The 21,186-nt window shown below is 37.7% G+C and overlaps 2 protein-coding genes across 4 annotated transcripts; one reads left to right on the top strand and one right to left on the bottom strand.

Moving 5' to 3' along the window:
- Nucleotides 1–7,747: 7,747 nt before the first annotated feature.
- LOC129727876 (dnaJ homolog subfamily C member 28) lies at nucleotides 7,748–9,254 on the top strand. Of its 2 annotated transcripts, none has more exons than XM_055686124.1 (3): nucleotides 7,748–7,925; nucleotides 7,988–8,111; nucleotides 8,170–9,254. In XM_055686124.1, exons 2-3 carry the CDS (start codon nucleotides 8,022–8,024, stop codon nucleotides 9,154–9,156), a joined length of 1,077 nt encoding a protein of 358 aa, XP_055542099.1. In that variant the 5' UTR covers nucleotides 7,748–7,925; nucleotides 7,988–8,021; the 3' UTR covers nucleotides 9,157–9,254. The 2 variants fall into 2 exon arrangements, with proteins under 2 accessions (XP_055542099.1, XP_055542098.1); XM_055686123.1 differs by having other exon boundaries at nucleotides 7,749–7,925; nucleotides 7,981–8,111.
- A 1,657-nt stretch (nucleotides 9,255–10,911) lies between these two features.
- LOC129727875 (homocysteine-responsive endoplasmic reticulum-resident ubiquitin-like domain member 2 protein) lies at nucleotides 10,912–16,656 on the bottom strand. Of its 2 annotated transcripts, none has more exons than XM_055686121.1 (4): nucleotides 16,090–16,656; nucleotides 13,748–14,241; nucleotides 12,590–13,279; nucleotides 10,912–12,073 (listed from the first exon to the last, which is right to left on the bottom strand). In XM_055686121.1, exons 1-4 carry the CDS (start codon nucleotides 16,213–16,215, stop codon nucleotides 11,584–11,586), a joined length of 1,800 nt encoding a protein of 599 aa, XP_055542096.1. In that variant the 5' UTR covers nucleotides 16,216–16,656; the 3' UTR covers nucleotides 10,912–11,583. The 2 variants fall into 2 exon arrangements, with proteins under 2 accessions (XP_055542096.1, XP_055542097.1); XM_055686122.1 differs by lacking the exon at nucleotides 16,090–16,656 and adding an exon at nucleotides 14,592–14,775.
- Nucleotides 16,657–21,186: the final 4,530 nt, after the last annotated feature.

Raw genomic sequence — 21,186 nt, 5'->3', positions numbered from 1 at the left:
TGAGAAATCCTAAAATTGAGTAAAATTCACTCACACTCTACAGGTTTTTACACGCTCCTTTAATTTTACTCTAAATTGAGCAACTTTAACTCAGTTTTACATTGTCTATCATAACGTCAAAATTGAGTAAGTTTCGTTTACCAAACTGAGTAACAGTTACTCAGATTGTCATAATTTTCTGCTTTACTCTTTTTTTTGAGTGGTATTGAAAACGTTTAAAAACGTTTCGCTAAATATAAGTTGTTGTTTGGAAAAACGTGTTGAATTGTTGTTTGAAAAAAGTGTTTTTTATTTGTGTATTAAGCCTGTAGTACAGTAGTTTGACCGAGCGTCAAATATTTGTCACTTTTTGACAGATAGAAATTTGGTCAAAGATAATTATTTGTCACTCTCCAATTTTAACATGGGGCAAACACGGGCAAACAACAACCATGATGTCAAATATATTTGACCCTTATGTCAGAAGGTCAAATATTTGACCATTAGACAAAGAGTGTACTACAGGCTTTAGAGTTCCTCCAGATATGAGAATGGTTATGGATTTTTTGGCATGTGTACTATTTAAAACCTCAAGTCACAGTTTCCGGGTAAAGGACTAAACACAATGGATACGTTGCTGCTGCGTTTGCGGCAATTTGACAGTTAGCCCATACATTTTTTGTCAAATTAACGTCAACGCAACGCAAATGTACCCATTGTGTTTGGGCCTTAACAGTGAACCGTATTGCTGCGGTTTTTAATGAAGCTGCTAAGCCAGAAGATACACTAATGATTTAATAAGGTTTGTTTTTTTATTACATATATGTAAATGCAAAATCAGGTAAATTTTTTCTCATCACATTTACGAGTTGGACATATGAAATGGAAACGAGACAAAATGACGAATGCGATAATGACCAAAACAAAACGAATTGACAGCTATCCCATTACACTGTTCGTTAGCTAACTGGGCTGAGGGCCTAGCCCAGTTAACGAATGTCGCTCGCTAACTGGGCTGACATTTCAAATGTCGTCAAATATCGAGGGGGATTTCGATGTAATGGCGCTAGGCAAAACTCTCAGCGAAAATTGTAAAACGTTTTAAACAAATACACTAAAAATCCTGATTGATGAACAGATAATGAGAAAAAATAAATTGTTAAGCAGGTATTAGACGAAGCGAATATTTGTTATTTTTGGTACCAATTTTATTTGCACAAAATAAAATCCGTACCAAAAATAGCAAATATTTGCTTCGTGTAATACCTGCTTTAGCATTGCGTGTGCTTTATTTGCACTAACCGTTGCCTGGAAACATGTTGTTTTCATAAAACATTCATTTGACCTGGAAACAAATAGATGAATATCTAGTGGATCGCATGTGTGATGACAACCAGAATCCATTGAACTGAAAAAATCAATCTCAATTTACTATTCATGTGCCCCTATCTCGTTTTGACAGCAACATGCCAAACGCTGATTTTTGACGTTCATCTGCTTTTTAACCGGGCTATAGCCCAGTTAGCGAACGCCCAGTTAAAAAGCAGCCCAGTTAAACAGCACCCAGTTAGCGAACAGTTACTGTATTACGCATACCAATGCAATGACACTGAAAATGTTTTATTTGAAGCTGCAAAGTATAGCACGGAAAAAGTGTAGCTACACCGCGAAAACGAAAACGACATAAGAAACTTTGACTCGATTATTGCGCTCTTCGCACCAGAGCTGCCAGATTTTATTTTGGATAATCTGTATGTACCCGTAAAAAAAATCTGTATTTGTCTGTATCTTGTTTGTGTGCCTGCAGGTGCTTGGGTTTGGGGTTACTGGGCTTGAAATCCAACCTTAAACCTCGCCTGAAACCGTAAAAAGTTGGGTAAAATTCTTGAAAGAAAACTCCTGTCTATAGCCGGGTTTTATTTTTCTATGAAAGCAATCGAAAGGTATTCTTGTTCAAAAGTTTCCCCACTTAGCCAAATGTTGGATGTCCAGAAGAAATCAAAGAAAAGCAATTCCCCGCTTAGCTAAATGCCGGCCGGATTGTCGGCAAAAGAAGAGCGTTGGTTGTCGTCAAGGCATATACAATATAAATACAATCAGCTGCAAATATTCCACTTTGAACGAGGAAACAGATTTTAAAGCTCGTTCGCACCTATAAAAATTCTTATTCGGAACAGTCAGACTGCTTGTGAATACCGAGAAAACAAAGCAAAAATATTGCTCTCTTTTTCTCTCACACAAAATAATTCTAAAACAAATAATAATAAAACAACACTGCGTACTGTGGATAAGGTAATCCACGAGACAGTTGCGATCAGCCTCAGGTTTGTTCAAGAGATCGCAACTTGGATGCAATCCGGATCGAGAAGCGTGAACTACAAACCTTGTCCGATCGGTTGCTTTAGTATTGCAAATGGCAATCCTTCAAACAACAATAGAATATTATTTAAGTTGTAAAGTAGGCAATGTATGTGATTTTTTCGAGAATGCGAAAAATGTGATGCGGAAACGGGCTGAGGGTGTGATTTAGACTTAGAAAAAATTTTCCTCGTCCTGTCTGGACGGTTGGTTTTGCAACTTGAAAAACAGCAGCAATAACAAATGTACAAGCAATTAAACGTCACCCGTCCCCCCCTATGTGGGAAACGCATTCGGAAAACTGAGGACTGATGTTCGGATGAAAGGTTTGTGAGGCAGAGGTAGCAGTTCTTTAGTTCGAACATATTTTGAAACATCACAATTTTAAACCGAAACTTAAAAAATTCGATTGCTGAAATTCTGTACAAATCTGGGGTGACATTGCGCATTTCGTTTCGAGCAACTCGAACAAAACTAAATGATCGCTGGAGGGCGTTATGTTTCGTTTTTCGTATTTTTTTCGACTCTGCGGGTTAGATGAGCCGCAGGACTAATGACAATGACAGCTTCTTTTAAGCATAGCATAACTGGCAGTATGTGACATACTCGAAAATAGCGAAAATCGTTCGAATTGAGCTGCGCAATGCCACCCCTGTATTATAAATCAAAATTCTGTGTGAATTCTGTATTCTGTATAATTTCTATGTCGTGGTCAGAAAATCTGCACGCTCGTAAATAATAACTCTAAAATGAGTAACTTTTGGCGCATTTTCGTAAAAAGTGGAACAACTCTTAAATTGAGTAACTCCACAAATACTCAAAACTGAACACTAGGCGTCTTTAAAATGAGTCATTATTACTCAAAATTTGTAATTGGAGTAATTTTGTTGTGGATTAATTGGAGTAAAATTTTTTATGAAGCAAAGATTATAACAGTAAGTTTCCCTCAACATTATCGAACGAGTGGAAGACGAAATGGACGTGTCGTTTTGCTCGTCGATGTTAGTCATTCCCAAAGGGAAAGAAGACTTTCGTTTAGTAATAGACCTTCGTGGGCCAAATCAATTCATTCGTAGAACACCCTTTGCGATGCCTACACTCGGAAAATCCTCGTGGAATTGGAAGGATGTAAGTGGTTTTCCACGATAGACTTAACAAATGCCTTCTACCATATCGAACTTCACGAAAATAGCCGGCATCTAACAAACTTTCTCACCAAGTTCGGTATGTTTCGCTGTGTACGGTTACCGTTTGGGTTGTGCAATGCACCAGATATCTTCCAGGAAGTATTACAACGAAAAATATTGGGAGGATGCAAAGGCGTTAGAATTTACCTGGACGATATTTTGGTGTATGGTAAGACCAAGGAAGAGCACGATGTGAATCTGGCCGCGGCACGGTGCTAAAATCAACGAAGCGAAATGCGTATTGAGTAGCCAAACAGTCCAGTTCTTGGGATTTGTGTTGACACCTAATGGCTGGCAAATCGAGCAGGAAAAGTTAAGCGCTATCAAAAAATTTCGAACACCTGTCAATTGTTCGGAAGTAAAGAGTTTTCTTGGATTGATTACTTTTGTTGATCGATTTTTGATTCACCGGGCGACCGAGATAAAACATTTACGCGCACTTGCTAGCGCGGAGAGATTTTATTGGACCGATAAGGAGCAAAACGAGTTTGAAACCTTGCAGAACAAGTCGTTGGAAAGAATCAAAACGCTGGCATTCTTCAGCAATACAGATCGCACGGAGTTATTTGTGGATGCGTCAGCGGTAGGACTCGGAGCAATACTTGTATAGTTCAGCTGCGAAGAAGTTCCGAGAATCGTGGCGTGCGCTTCTAAAGCGCTAACAACAACAAAACAGAAGTACCTCCAAACTCACAGAGAAGCTTTAGCTGTTGTCTGGGGCGTAGAGCGCTTCTCATTCTACCTTACTGGCAGAACTTTTATTATAAGGACAGACGCAGCGGCGAACGAGTTTATATTCAACTGCAATCACCGGATTGGAAAAAGAGCGATATCAAGAGCCGAAGCGTGGGCGTTGCGGTTGCAACCTTACGATTTTACTATTCAGAGAATTGCAAGTGAGGAAAATGCAGCTGATGCTTTATCACGGTTGATTGATTGATCTCAAACAGCGGAGTCTTTCGATGACGGTCATAGTAATAATTTATGATATTTGCTATTGACGCAGGTATCGATATTACGCTTCACGATATCGAAACTCAATCTCAAACTGAGTAACACTAGGCGTCTTTAAAATGAGTTATTATTACTCAAAATTTGTAATTGGAGTAATTTTGTTGTGGAGTAATTGGAGTAAAATTTGTTGTGGAGCAAAGATTACAACAGTTAGTTTCCCTCAACATTATCGAACGAGTGGAAGACGAAATGGACGTGTCGTTTTGCTCGTCGATGTTAGTCATTCCCAAAGGGAAAGAAGACTTAGGAGGATGCAAAGGCGTTAGAAATTACCTGGACGATATTTTGGTGTATGGTTAGGCCAAAGAAGAGCACGATATAAATCTGGCCGCGGTACAGGAACGCCTCAGGGAGCACGGTGTTAAAATCAACGAAGCGAAATGCGTATTGAGTAGCCAAACAGTCCAGTTCGCTTCACGATATCGAAACTCAATCTGAAAACGATGAAGAAGTTCAACATGTTTGTGCAGCATTAAAATTCAACAATTGGGCTCCAGAATTACGTGCATATGAATCTCAAAAGCTTGATCTTCATTCCCTCGGCTCTCTGCTTTTCAAAGCCGATAAGATTGTGCTACCAAAATCATTACGCAAAAGGGCTTTGGAAGCGGCACACTGTGGTCATGTCGGCGAGATGGCCATGAAAAGAGTTATGCGGGAATTTTTTTGGTGGCCAGGAATGGCTAAAGAAACCGAAACGTTTGTGAAGAATTGCGAAACCTGCACCATGCTTGCGAGAAGAAATCCTTCGATACCCCTGTCGTCGTGAGAACTTCCCGATGGCCCTTGGGAAATCCTCCAAATAGATTTCCTTTCGGCAACGGGATTCGGTTCAAGAGAGTCTCTAGTACTAGTGGATACGTATTCCCAGTTTTTATTGGTCATAGAAATGCATAGAACAACGGCCGAAAGTACGAACACTGCACTTTGCGAGATTTTCAAATTATGAGGGTGTCCGAAGATTTTGCAGAGCGATAATGGGCCACCGTTCCAGAGTGCCATCTTTCGTAAGTTTTGGGAAGAGAAGGGCGTAAAGGTACGAAAGTCAATTCCCTTGAGTCCACAATCCAACGGAATGGTCGAACGCCAAAATCAGAGTATTACTAAAGCCTTGGCAGCAGCTAGAATTGATGGAGTCAATTGGCGTACAGCTTTGCAACGGTTTGTACACAACCATAACACCCTGGTACCCCACTCTAGACTAAAGGTTACACCATTACACTATCGAACTAATGGTTGGGTGGAAGTACCGGGGTACGTTCCCTAGCCTTTGGAGAGAAACTAGTGAGAAGGTGTTAGATCGTATTGACGTGCGTGAAATTGATGCAGAACCAAATTAGTGAGCAAAAAGTATGCTGACACGACCAGAGGTGCTAAGACTTCAGACATTCGTGTTGGAGACGAAGTATTAATTGCACAGCAATGTAAATCGAAGACGGACCCCACATTCTCTGCGGAAAGATACACGGTTATAATGAGACAGGGTGGAAAAGTGGTGGTAAGAAGCGACAATGGCGTTCAATACGCTCGAAACGTGCAAGATGTGAGGAAAGCACCGCTTAGATATGAGGAAGAACCGGAAGAGGATGAGATGAGCGATTTTAACAACCATCAGCAGTTTAGGATGGAATCGGAGTTCCGAAATGGCATGGTTGCACTACCAGAGAACGGTGAAGGTGAATCAGAGGCTAATAACTTTCCAGGACCTTTTTTTTTTTTTTTCTTCACATAACTTTCCAGGACCTGCTACAGATGATTTTCAAAATCCAACAGGCCGTAAGCTTCGTTCTAGATTTGGGTTGAAGAAGCCTGCAAGGTTTGATAATCAATTCGTCTACAGAATTTATCAGTAAGGAGCAAAAGAAGGATGCCGTTTGAGAACTGATTGTCACGTTGTAAAAAAAAAAAATAAAAAAAAACATAGCGGTTTTCAAATTTGATTTTGTAATTAAAGAAACTGAAGTGGTCCTAAGAAATACAAATATATACAAAAAAAAAATAAAAACAGCAATAAGAAAGAGTAGACATAGAGAATATTGTAGTGGACAGAGTTATTGTGTGAGTTATTTCACAAATTCTAATAAAAGTGCGAGTGTTGGCAACATTTCTGAAGAATACCGCACAACCCTATTTTGTTGGAAATCAAGATTCGAGCACTAAAAAGAACGGTTCGAAGCGCGAGTTACATGCTTCGTGATAACGAGAATGAGACAAGTCTGGCTTGAATAAACTGAGAGAGTACGGATGCGAGTGAAAGAGAACGATCTTGGTAGTGTACAGTCTGTAGGCTATTCGCCCTGACGGAATTAAATTATCTCCTTCACACACATTGAACTACCCGTATGCGAGTTTTGGGGAAAAATATTAAAATGTTTGCTATCACATTCACTCTTGAAGAAATTCCTATCTTCTGCCCACATAGAGTAAACAAATTGAAGGTGGCAGCACCGTAACTCCGTCAGAGCGGATACGCAAAAAGAAATTCGGTATGAGTGTGAGTATGATCGTATACCTTTGATGAGAGGATGCATGCCAGACAACTAATGGGTGAGAAGGACTTCGGAGAAAGAGTGATTCCTTTCTTCATTCAGTTGGTTAAGTTTGACAAAGACGGACGCAGAAAATGACGGGCAAACGGGACAAGCACGACATACGACATTACTCATATTTTGGGTACAGTTCAGTTTCATTACTGGCTAGAAATCCACCACGGCCAATAAACGACACCACAAGTTCATCAATAATTACCTTGTAATGAAAGTAAACAGTTATAATGCCTTCTGAGGCGCACACAATTAAAAAACATGTCACAAACTGAAGCACATCGTAATCATCTTTCAAAATGGACGTCCTTATATGCGACGTTACTCAGAAAGAAGTTATATGAAGGGAACCCAAAAACTGAGTCAAAGTTACTCAAAATCAAAAAGGGCTTCTACTCATTTTTTGACGTCTACGAACATCGTTCTAAACTGAGTCAGAGTTGCTCAGTTCATGAGTTATTATTTACGAGCGTGTGTATAATACAGAGAAAGACAGGCAGCCCTGGCTTGGATTGACTTGAAATTCTGGTGATAGGTGTTTTTACCTAGTACTTGCTAATTCTATTTCTGCGTAAAATACGAAAAACACACATACACATCTGCAAATCCGATTCAACATGCTACACCGCCACACCGGCCAAAATATTTAAATAATAATGCATTATATACCCTTATTTTTAAATATATACAAAAAATAGCAAAACAAAAAACCTCAGTTGTTTTTTCTTGTTCTTTACGCATAGTTCTTCTCTGATGTCTGTTTGAATCTGTTTGGATTGGAAGTAGGAGTCCTACTGTAGGACGCAGTGTGTTCATTAATAAATTTATAACATAAACAATTACGGCATGTCGTGCATATTTTTTGTTTTTGATCAATCAATAAATCAAAATCTTTTCAGATTTTAGGATCAGCAAAAATTGGGTTTTTAGCAAGACTCCAATGTTTTATCGAAAACCCTTTTTTCAACTGAAACCTCCTTTCCCAATTAGTTTTCATTCGAACTTCACTAGCAAGAGAGACTTATATAACGTGAGCACAAGTTTATGTAACTGTGAATTGACTTTAAATAAAAAATTATTCCTTACAGAAATGTTATATGATTCTTGGCGTGACGGAGAATTCTGATCAAAATTCGGTGCGAGAAGCTTACATTTCTTTGGTCAAAAGGCTACATCCTGATAGTGGGCACCCAGAAGCAAATGCAGATAAGTTTCAAGAGGTGGATGCGGCATTTCGAATTTTGCAACAAAAATTTGCTAAATCTCGCAGAGGAATAGTCGAAGATCTGCAGGATAAGGTGAAAATGTTCGACATACGACATACAGCTCCACAGCACCGACAATATCTCAGTTTTGAAGGGATAGGTGTAGGAACCCCTGCGCAGCGCCAGAAACAGTACCAGTCGGTTCGAGCACAGCGGGCTCAAGAACGAGTGCTGGAACACCGGATGTCAAAAGCACAAGCTTCCGAGATGGCTCTCATGAAGAAGGGGGAATATTTCAAAAAGCATGAGATTAAAACCAAATACGGATTTGATCGAGTCGTGGAAGATTTAATACAAGAAGCAATGTCTCGTGGAGATTTCAGTAATCTGTCTGGATTTGGCAAACCTTTACCGAATCATCAGAGTCAAAATCCGTACGTAGATTTTACCACAGCTAAAATTAACAAAATTATGCTTGACAATGGTTTTACTCCCGAGTGGATCACGTTGCACAAGGAAATCCGCGAAGACATAGAGTGTGTGAAGAACTCTCTTTATAAAGAGCGTAGTCAGTTAGGTGAATATCCGCTTACTAGAACTGATGAGTACAAGTGGGAACAGGCACTTGAAGAACACCAAGCGCTCGTGCAAGGTGTAAATAAAAAAGTCGATAAATTTAATCTAATAGTTCCGGTCTTAAATAAGCAAATGGTGCGGTTTGACCTGGCAACGATAGGAAAAACAGTGCTTCAAACAGGAAAACATAGAGACCAGTTGCAAAGTGAGGAAAAGCTGCTCTCGTCAAACACTGAACCAAAGCACGCGGAGAAGGTCAATATTTTTAGTTTAATAGAGTCGCTTTTAAAATGATAAATGACGGTGCCAATTAAATTGTTTTGTTTCAACATGATTAAAGAATCGTCAAAATGCAGAATAAAAGTGGTATTTTGTTGCTTTGCAAATTTTAATCATGTTGTCCTTCTATTGTGTAACAAAACTAGTCTTCTGTTGCACAAATCAAGATTATAATCTTTACAATGGTGATATAATCCAAGGATATATATATCATCCATTTTTTATACATATTCAATAGATGTGCCTACGACTCTGTTTTCAATCAAAAGGTTATGAATCAAATAAAAAAGTTCTGCAATGAACATGATTGGATCTCCTGAATCTTGTTCAAATGATTTTGGGCATATTTTTTTTTTGAAACCAATGATACACCACTAATTTACACTATTTACACCACTATTTACACTAATAGTATTAGGGTAAGGTGGGGCAAGATGGGTCACGAGGCAAGATGGGTCACGGGGCAAGATGGGTCAGTGCCGTTTTTGAGCTTGAAATAACTTTTTTGGTGATGACACTAATTTTGCATGATGCGTAACGTGTTTACGACTATGTATCACGTGTTCATAGTTCATATTTGCATATTGCTTGTTTTTAATAAATAAAATATTTTTTTCGCTAAGTTTCTTACGCGCTAAGTTTCTTACGCACACTTTTGAAAAAACGGGTTCTCTCGTCGTACGCTATTTAACCTGAAGTAAACCTTTATTGCAGCAGCAGTTTTACTCATGATGTACTAAATAATATGCTTTTTAGCATAAATAAATGTAAAATAATCATGAATATCACAATCGTAAACTAAATTAATGATTGGGGCAGCATGGGTCACCAAAGACGAGGCAGTATAGTTTGCATCGACAGCTGATTTTTCAATGTTAACGTTTCAGTTTTAAGGCTAGATTCGACGTAAATGGTGTTGTCACTCCGGAAAAAACTTTCATTGTTTCAATAAGCCGACAGTAGAGAAGTTCTACAAAATGCTGCAGAAAGCAAAAAATTTAACCCCTTCGGCGGTATAACATGGACGAGATGACCCCATATTTTTGTTATCTATGAAGAGAAGGCATTTTTCTTGCTATCCGTTAAAAGTTCATTGAGATATAATCATATTTTTGTGCTGTTTGATAGGGTGACCCATCTTGCCCCTCCAAATGACCCATCTTGCCCCGCCTATTTATAGGGCCAAAAAAATCCTTTTCTAAAAAATCTGAAAGCGAACCAACACTTGATTTTTGTTACTTTTTAGCGTAATTTTATAAAATATACATAACTTCAAAATAATCATCTGAAAGGTAGACCGAAACTATCTTCAGTTACGTGATATTGAAATTTTGGCTTAGGTGAGCCATCTTGCCCCTCCTTACCCTACACGTTTATTTGTTTAGTTACACTGAAAATAAATCGCACGTTAATCCCTGATACTCTTTACATATGAGTGTCCATAAACGAATCTAATCATTCTTTTATGTCGACCCATATCGATTTTCATTGAAATCCACAGTATTTTAACGTGTTTTGGCATTTGACTTGTGTAGCCATTAAAATCTGAGTGTAAAATGATTGATTTTGGTATGCATGACATGACAAACCGAAGTGTAAGACACTTGATTTTGTGCTGTGAACTGAAACGCAAGTGTATTCCACGTAGATATGAAATGTTTCATCTATTAGCACAGAAGTAAGTGGAATCCACTTGGCAGTAACGTGTCGAATTTTACAGTGTAACCGGGCGCAGTGTAATGGGCGCAGTAACCGCTTAAAAACGCAGTGTTTTTAATGAACATAAATAAATTTATTAATCATCTTGTAATTCATTAACTGATAACGTTTTTCTAACTCTATATTACAGTTGCTCAAAAATAGGTTCTTAGGTATAACATATATTTTTTAGCCAGGAAGCAGAATAAATTTAAAGTCGAAAATTAAACAATAATAAAAGATAGGTAGTGCAAATGCTAACTGGACTTGACTGCGGTCGTATCACCTATGTTCTATAGCAAACGACCGGACTCGTAAATACTAATTCTACCTCTCCGTTAAAGCTTTCAGATAACCTGATCCTACAGCATACGTACGTTTGTAAAGCGAATATAGCATAACTTTGAGTCCGCAGAGTGTGTATGTTTTTGGCAACGACTTTTCCACATGATAACAAGTGTAGTCAAATTTGCTTATATAAAAATAAATTTTTTCCACCGTCAGGCCTTATATTAGAACTCGTGTGCTCTTAGAAGAACTTTAAGCCCAAAACTAGATTGCATATGCTAAGATATCTTTAACCTATGATAAACCACGTTTATGCTGTGCAGGGAGTAGATACTATGTACATATAATATTTGCACACCGTTCCTGCTGTTTTGCTCCGCTCTGTGTAATCTGGAGTTGACAAATAGTACGACAACACTATTGGCAGCTGGTGCATCTATTGTCAGACAATATATTTTAGGCAGCAGGAGTGTCAGGTATGATTGATGTAAAAAACGATAGCACCAAAGTTCGTAGAAATGCGGCGACATCATTCAGATTAACTCGATTCGCTTCTGGCATCACGGTTGATGTAAGATCGTCCACTTCTAGTGTTCCTGGTTCAGTCGATGCCATGGTGTCTTCTTCCAACGGTTCCGGTGTGGGCGAGGTAGATTTTTTGTCTGACTCGGTAGCGGTAGTACTTTCAGTTGTCATATCCTGTTCTGCTTTTGGCGAGTCTGCGCCATCTTTCGGATTTTCCGAAGTGGTATTGTTTTCCACTTGTGGGTTGTCGTCAGTAGCTCCATTAGCATCTGCTTCCGGTGCTGGAGCCGGAGTTGCAAGACGAGCGCGAGCAACTGCATTTGGTCGTATGCCATGTGCATTGTTGAGCTGTTGAACGACAATCCGTCTGGCTCGTTCCAAACGATCGGCATTGTTGTTGCGAAAGAAACCAATTTGATACCTGCATATCAAAAACAGAAGAGTGCAAAAAGTTGTTAGAAGTGGTTTCATGATGTGGAACTTCGATATCTTTCTAGGTTACAAGCGAGATTTGAGCATTTCGTAAATGAAACTTTTAATATTCCATCATTATTATAGCTAAACCGTGCAGGCCTCTTCAACGACTTCTGTGTAATTTCCAGGTAATTTTATTATTTTTGTTTTTAAATTTAGACTCTAAGTATAATTCCTAGACAGGCATATTTTTGCAGGATCAGTTACTTTAGTAATTTTTAATAGTTGCAACAGAAAAATATGGAATTATGATTCATGGTAATATTATTTATACCCAAGCTAGATAGTGGAATTTGGGCTAATTCGGTTAGTTAAATTGTTTCAAACAAGTGATAACCGAATGAAATAACCGTGATGCTAACACAGGGGCCAAATTGGAGTTTTGAAGCTAGTGCTAATATTTAAACAAAACAAACCATCGTACTTAGTTTAGTTTCTTCCTAACTTCCGAAATTATACTTACAAATAGAGTGATGTTCCGATGACAAACACCGTCATGCACCGGATAGGCGATGAATACATGTATACCACGGTCATAAGGATTCCCACTCGACACATGCTGAAAAAAATATCTAGCCAGTCACGATTTTCCTGCTCCTCGACCACTATATTGGGAAATCTTCTCGCTGGTGCAGGTGCTGCTGGTGCGTCTGCAGCTGTACCCGGTGCTGCGTTTCCGGCGTCGGCTGTATCTACGGCTGCATCGGTGGCACCGTCAGATGTTGTCGTTCCCGGCGGCATAGTGGGTGTTGTACTGGCGGTAACACCTCGGCTTGGTCCAGCGGTCGCTTCGGCTTGTGGTACAACTGATGAACTAGGTCCTTTCGGAAGCATAACGGATGCTGCATTTGAAGAACTAGCTGGCACAGCCGTGGAAATGTTAGTGGGATGTGGTTGATTGTTCAATATTGTTCCGCTGGATGTAATGGGAGCTGGAATGCTGCTTGCCGAAGGTAATTGTGATGAATTCAGGGTTGAAAGGTACGGGTAGTAAGACAGATTTGGTGTAGTTTGGGCTAGGATGGGGTTTGCGTTAGCTGCTGTTATTGGCATTGTGGGAATCTGTTGCGGATTAAGCTGTGGAACAGTGGGCACAGGAAGATGATGGCTATCTGGATGCCGAGCTTGTTGTTCATTGTGTGCAGTAGATATCCTATGGAGAAAGAAAAAGGGTGAGTGTCTGCGATTTCATTCTGTTTGAACGAACACAATTATATATATATATATATATATATATATATATATATATATATATATATATATATATATATATATATATATATATATATATATATATATATATATATATATATATATATATATATATATATATATATATATATATTATATTTTTTTTTTTTTTTTTTTTTTTCATGCAAATCCATATTCTGAAGTGAAGCACCAAACATTGAGTAATCATCAAACTTTTGGCATTTATGAACAAAAATCGAAAAGGTAAATAAAAATTCAAGATCTCTCTTTCTCTTATTTTTGCAAACACACACTCGCTCAGTTTTGTCAATGAAAATGTTCATATTTCAGGCGAAATTATAACCTTTTCTCGGTGAGCATGGTAAAACAGTACTCGAAAAAAGTATCTTATCATTCTATCAGTACTTACGCATTCATGTACTGGTTGAGATATTGCATGTAGGTTTGCTGCATCCAATTCTGCATTGCCAACTGCTGTCCCATAATGTAATCGGCCGTGGCCGTTGAAATATGATTTGCAGGAAAGGTCGTAGCTCTGTCGCTGGTGGTAGAGCTAGTGCTATTTCCGGTCGCTACCCCACGGTGTCGTATACCATCCGTTTGAATTGCAACTCCACCTGATGCTGTATCCATCGTTCGTGATGTCTCGGCGTTGGATCTAGAAGCACCGGTCGAAGCTTGCACGTTAGCGGTTTCTGATTTTACTTTCGGTGCCATAGTTTTGGAACTACTGCTACTGTTACTACTGCCTGCAGGATCCTTGTGATAGCGGTTATTTTTCGGTGGAAACACTAAGTGTACTGTGTAAGCTTGTTGACCGTCGTACTGGCGTAGAACATCTTTGAGTATAACACTATCCCCTAACAGTTGACCGGAGTAGATCAGTTTCTGTTCTTCAGTACTCTGCAATGGAAAAATTTAAATATTACACTTATAATATTCGAAACCTGTGTTTCAGCTTGTTTAAATAGTCTTATTATTCACAATCGCTCTTATTGTCTTTTGAAAATTTTCACCCCCCACAAACATAACAGTGTATATTTCCCATAAGATGTAGTGTTATCAGCCCATCGCCAGTATGAATAAAGTTTAAACACGTAGCTTTTGCGCTGCTATTTGGTGTTACTATCAGCTAAAAGCACAATACAAGACTGATAAGAGCAGCAATTCTAGCAAATCTATAAATTTTATTTGAGATACATTTTCAAGTTAAAATTTTTATTAAACCGCCTCTACACTTCACAAATACGTACGATTAATAATCACCAAACCATCGCGATGAACGATTTTTACAGTATCATGTTTTTGGTAGGAATAAAAAATCTCATTCTATCGTATCCATTGACTCTTCTGAAGCGGCAACTGAACTCGGCGGTGATCGCCGCAGTTGTTAGTGTTTTTATTTGCCTGCTAGTGCTGCTAGTGAGTTTGAATCGATTAGTTCGATGGGGTACTAGTATGCAAACACGACTACAGCTCTGCTGCTGGCTGAACTGACGTGTTAAAATTCGATTCCATACTCTTACTGTTTGTAGTGATAAAACAGCTTGTTCGTTTGATAATATATACAGAGGAAACGAACACGAAAAGAAAGTAAAACAAAATACACTCGTAACGTAGGAAAGATAAGTGAACATGTCTACTGTTTAAAACGCTGGGTTTTGGCAAATGTATGTGATGATTAATATTTGTCAAGATGTATTCAAGGGTTTTTAGCAGGAGCTTCAAAATGTATGGCACAGTGGTTGTGCACTTACTGGTTCGATGGCTGTAGAATTAAATTAACTATCTGTATCATTCTATAAAAACATTCATTATTCAATCCGTCAGATGCATCCATCGCCAGTTTTACATACCCTATCAATATGATTAAATTAAAACTAAGTCTGTTCAATCTAACGAATTTTCGAGTAGGTAAAATGAGATATAATTTTTAATTACTTATTGCATTTCAAATGTTTCATGGGACCATAAAGATATAAAAATATCTCAATCTTCAATCAATTGTTTTTATGAGGCTTATATAATCGACTGAAGTTAATAAAAATGAAATGGTGCATCTTTTTTTTTTGTTTTTTTTTTAAATAAAAAAAATCTGAATATTTTATCTACAAACGGAATTTATTAATAAGGTTCTCAAATCATTTTTAACAAACAAAAACAAGACCGCACATCGAATCGTCCCATATACACATTGAAAATACTAGTCTAGCAGCCCAAAGTAACAGAAAACAGTATTACCATGCACAGCAACGCCGTAATATTTATTTTGGCTGTTTTTTTACTGGATTATTTGAGTCTTTTAAGTTTCCTTCATGCTTTGGTTGTTTTTTTTTTTTCATTAACTTATAGGCATTGCATTGGCTTACGGAATTAGCTCAATTGTTTTTGTTTGGCTACGTTTCGTGCAAGGTTAGGCAAAAGTAAAATTTAAATATTCAGACATAATAGTCAAAACATTTCAATCTAAGCAAAAACACAGCATCGGTATACGAGTTCTCGTTGAGGTTTTCTTACCAGATATAACTGTTTTGTCTCTACAATGCTAATTGAAGTTTGTTTATTCTATTAATAAACATGCATGTTCAGTGATTAATATACGGAACATCGAACAGGTAGAATTCTAACAGTGAATCAATTATTCAAAGTTGTGTTCGTAATGATATAAGAGATTGTTTAAGAACAGTTTTAGTATTTGTTATAGATTTTATTTTAGACTTTTAAAAGGTCTCATGAAAAAAGTGTACTCACTGGTTTGCCGGGATGTACCTCCGTCAGGTGTCCTTTAAGACGACGTATCGACCATGATGGCTCACATTTTATAGTCTGATCCTCAAACTGTTGGTTCGAGGCTTTCACTATCAGTGTTATGTCCATGATGCAGCTTATATCGGCTTGAGCTTGAACTAATGCCACAATACAAACAGGGCTTAATATGAATCACTATCTATCAAGTTACAGTATAAAATCGCCAATCAACACAATCAATTCTATATTTAGTTTTTATTTCATCAGTGGTTTATTATTTCCCGTATAAGATTTTCCACTGATGCAATGTCACAATTTTTTTTGCGTTGCAGCAATATGAAATAATTTATCTCGATCTCTACTGCTCTTCCAGTTAGATGACCACTACACTGAGTATCATAATCGATGAGAGTGAGTTTTAATCAATCTTGATTCAGTAGTCCCGTTTCATAGCACGGTTCCAAAGACTTTCCAAAGTTCACAAAAAATATTGGTAATTTTCTGATCTGGCACTGACTGCTCGATGTAGTGGCCACTGCAACACAACCCAACCTTTTCAATTAAACCTTATTCGCCTAGTATTGGTGAAGTGTGGGATTTTCTGATTGGTCAAAATAAACTATGGGTGTCATTCATGACTGAAGCAACAAATGACAATGTATTATTTTCTTTTCAATTTGTAAAATTCTAGTAAGCAGTAATAGAGAGAGGAGAATAACATTAAGAAATAATAATAATGTTTTGAGATGAGGGTAAATGGTTCTTACTTAATGACTAATAAGAAAACGTCCGAGAATATTATCCTCTTTATCGAAGCGTTGTTCATGACTCCCCCTCTATGCTTGCTTTGTGTGCCGCTGTCAGTATGCCAGGCTGAGAGTGTTCGATGTAAAGTTGCCTTGACAATTTGTAGATTTGTGTAGACCCTGTAAAGAGAAAGAATGAGTGAGTGAAACGTTTGTATTCAAAGGTGAATACATTTATTTGGGATATCGGAGAGAATTGGGTTGTTTTGCTTCTCAAGGATTTCTGATTTTTATATATCAGGTAGAAGAGTGTAAGTTTCTGAGCAAAACGTGTTTTTTTTTAATTTTATATCATTGTCCTTCGATTTTTAACTGAAAAATAAAAATCGCTCCAAATCGCTACAATGACAGTTATAGCGAATTTCTTAATTCTCACCTCGTTTTGACCTGGAAGCGCACTACCTGCTGTCAAAACCCTTCTTTATTCGCTCGATTTGGACCCAGTTTTGACCTGCCGTGCTGCCCGAAGCGCACTGTAAAATTTGTCAGCTTCAACCACTTCCACCACTGCACGCGCTAAGTTCGTAAACAATTATCTGGCATCTCTGTCCCACTTGCGTCTTAAACGGCGATGACGTTTTATTATTCCTCGGCAGTTTTGCCCACACACAGTGAAATAAAGAAATTCGCTATTAGTATTGCGCACTTCCTACCAAAATGGACTGCACAGTTTGAAAGTGCAACAACAAACAAGTGTGCATCAAAGTGCTCATTGACACTTGTGAATTCGTTTTCGCGATGCTACTACACCGTTCCCGGAGTACAAGGTAAAATGTGTAACACGAGTATAGCTACACCGCAAAAACGGATTTACCATCACCCACCATACTTTTTGACAGTTTTCTTTCATTCGTGTGCGGTAGTGCTGCCAAAATACATTATTAGAATTTTTTTAAATATTGGAAATATAAAAAAATCTTGTTTGTGGTTGCAATAATTTATTCATGTACGGACATCTAATAAATGTTACGCAATACATTTTCTAAATTCCACTCTTGATTGAACACTCAAAAAGATAGTAAGAGTTTGATTCAATCAGATTTTGAAGGAAGTATATTAGTTTTACTCAATCTTTTCTGGCAATATAACTAGAGTGGCGCCGTGTCATCCAAAGTAACGCTGGTAACACTGAACATCCTTTCTCTTTTCCCCACACGTGTTTAATAGGTTGTTTGCTCAATTGGAATGACACTGACAGATAATTTTCATTCTAATTTTGACAGTGTCGCCACTCTATATATTTACAGGCACTCTAGGATCCAACTGTGCTTGAAGAAGTGAGCAGAAAATCCAGTAGTCAAAGCAATAAGCAATATATGGGCGAATTGTCATTGTAACGATTTCGAGCAGTTTAAATTCGTAATTTAAACATTGAATGACAACGATAGATTTTTTTTGAAAATCACGGTTTTGCTTAGAAAATGCAGTTCTTTCAGATAACATAAAAAAACTGATATAGCTAAACAACCCAATTGTGAACAAATGAACAGATTATTAATTATTATTCGTAGAAACACGAGAGATAATTTACTGTCATGAAAACACAAATTTGTTCACATTTTTGACGATGCTCCAAAAATTTTTATTGATTAGTCCCGGTTTTCCACAAAATGTCTCGCGTAGGAATGCGTCCCGCGAAATGTCCCGCGTTCATCTAAAATGTCCCGCGTGCTCTTGAGATGTCTCGCGGTTTCAATAAAATTTTATCACCAGATTTCACATATCTTTACTGGGACAACGTGCCTCTTTAATAAGTATCAATCTACTCATTATCGTTGCTTCATTTTGGAATCAATATTATTGTATTCCAGAATTTGAAAAGTATTTTTCGCATTGTTTTAACGAGGAACTAATGTTGTCAATCAGTGGTGAGTACAATTCCGCAAAATTGCTAAATATTTGTTAGCGGATTAGCAATTTCATTAGTTTTTCAGCTGAAGCACCGTTGAGCTAGCGTCGTCAGAATGTTGGTCTTACAAACGCTAAGGGGGGGGGGGGGGGGGGGGTTAACGAAATGACCACGTGGTCTGTTTTTCTGACTTATAATTTAAGATTGCCAGCAAGTCAAGAATGAAGCTTTTGCATTTTAGAAATATAGAATGTACTGAAAGTTTAATAATAAAAATGTAAAAATTTAAGTGAATTTTTGGTAACGAGGGGTATAAAAAGTGATCAAAACATGACCACGTGGTTTAGGAACGGCCCCTAATCGTTATTTTGCTAAATTTCAAAGAAGCGATTTGGAGCGATTTTTATTCTTCATTTAAAAATTGAAGGACAATGATATAAAATTTTAAAGAATCACGTTTTGCTCAGAGAATTTTGCTCTTTTAGCTGATGTATAAAAATCAGGAATCCGTGAATAGCTAAACAACCCAATTGTCTTAATTGTTTATCTTCGGGATGATTTTTTGTGTGCTTCTCTAATTATTCCGCCGACTTTTGAAACAATTCACGTATAATTTTCTACTGTTTCAAGGTAACTACCCAACCCTTATCCCCCTCCCCCTCCTCACCGACCAACGAACAATGTGTCCCGCATTGGAGCTATCAGCTATCTAGTCACTCTAGAATTACTACAAATAATTCTCTCTGCAAATTAACATGTGGCACTGCCAATCCCAGGCATTATTCTTCCAGTTTACGTTGTTGTGAGCAAATTTCCTAATATGAGCTCCTTCTTAGACTGACCAGATTTTATCGAGGTGAAAACGGGACAAATGGTTTCAAAAATGGGACGCATGGGAAGAATGATATTTAGAACTGTTGATTAGCCAAAGCATACAAACTATTATTCATTGCTTTGATAAACCTGCCTCATTCTGTACAATGTTTAATATATTTCATGTAGTGAAGTGTGATTTTTGGCGATAAGGTCGTGAAATTTATCATTTTACATTTAATGTTGCGAATTTCCGACAGCTTACTCATTTTCCAATTTACCAAATTTCAATGCAAAGCATCAACAAGCAAATTTTCAAAGGAATATCCAAAAAACGGTACAAAATAGTAAAAACGGGGCGGTTGAAAATGGAGGAAAAACGGTACTGTCCCGTTCAAAACGGTATACGTATATGACTAGCTCAAGGGACTGGTATGGTAGCCTTCAAGCGCAACGAACATCTATTCCTGTACCGTTCATCACAAAACTTACTTTCGTCACAATTTGCTTCTATTTGTTTTGGGGCACAATTATTGTACAAAATATCACTTAGAATATCACATTGCAGACAAAAATCTTTAGAAATTGCTCAAAATTATCCGATATGCTGTCAATAACTGCAGTCAACATTTGGTCGGTTTGCCCGAATCAACATAAGATAAGCGTAAAATGACCATTTTCGAGTGCCAGTGCCAGTGATGTTGGTAACGCGTCAAATGTATGGTAGCTGACAGCGGTGCCATCCCCGTTGACTAGCTGGTCTCGAGGCAATGGAATATAGAAAGGTACGGAGATGGTTTAAATCTCGGGTTTAAAGGGCTTTTTTTTGTTAACAGTGATGGCGTGGAGCTTCGAAAACATAATGGAAAGAAAACAATGTTTGGTGGATTTTTTCACAAGTTTTGAAAGTTTAACGCCGAAAATGCCTACTTGCGTCGTTAAACAATGCCGAATACCGTTTCAAATGGCATTTGCTCGTTAACCGAGATCTACGTCACCATCCAAGCACGTGCTTCTGTTCACCATTTTTTTTTTACTAATACAGACAAATGCCTTCTTCTTCCTCACCTGTGTATACCTTTTTGGTCTCGAGGTACGATGCTGCCCTAATAATAGGGTCGTAGACAACGATATACAATTTTTAAAAACCACGTTTCGTTCAGAAAACGCAGCTCTCTCAGATGACATATAAACAACACTGCTATAATAGCCAAACAGCCCAATTGTCCTGTAGAGCAAAATCATCAAAATGACCTGGAAATAGTTAAAAATTTAATCGACCATTTTTGATTTGAATGAAACTTTGCACGTATTTAGCTTAGCAAACTGAGCGTTTTTTCACAGATGCAGAGATTTTTTAGATCCACGGGTTATTTTTTAAAAGGGCCTATGCATTTTGACATAGGTTTTATTCAAAGCATTGTACCTCAAAAATTGTTGATTGTATAGAAAAACTGTCTGAAATATTTTGAGTAAGAAATTGAAAATAAACACCAAATTTTAACTTAAAAGTTAAATTTTTTAAATTTTTTTTTCAATTTTGAATTAAATTTAATTTTAAATTGAATTGATTTTTTTAAATTTTTTTTTTCAAGAAACTTGAGGTTATTACGCAACTTTCGAAATAAGTGC

The sequence above is a fragment of the Wyeomyia smithii genome, chromosome 3 (assembly GCF_029784165.1).
Source record: "Wyeomyia smithii strain HCP4-BCI-WySm-NY-G18 chromosome 3, ASM2978416v1, whole genome shotgun sequence".
In the NCBI taxonomy this organism is placed as follows: Eukaryota; Metazoa; Arthropoda; class Insecta; order Diptera; family Culicidae; genus Wyeomyia; species Wyeomyia smithii.
Note: the sequence above shows the minus strand (reverse complement) of the source record. Positions and strands in the feature narration are given on the sequence as shown.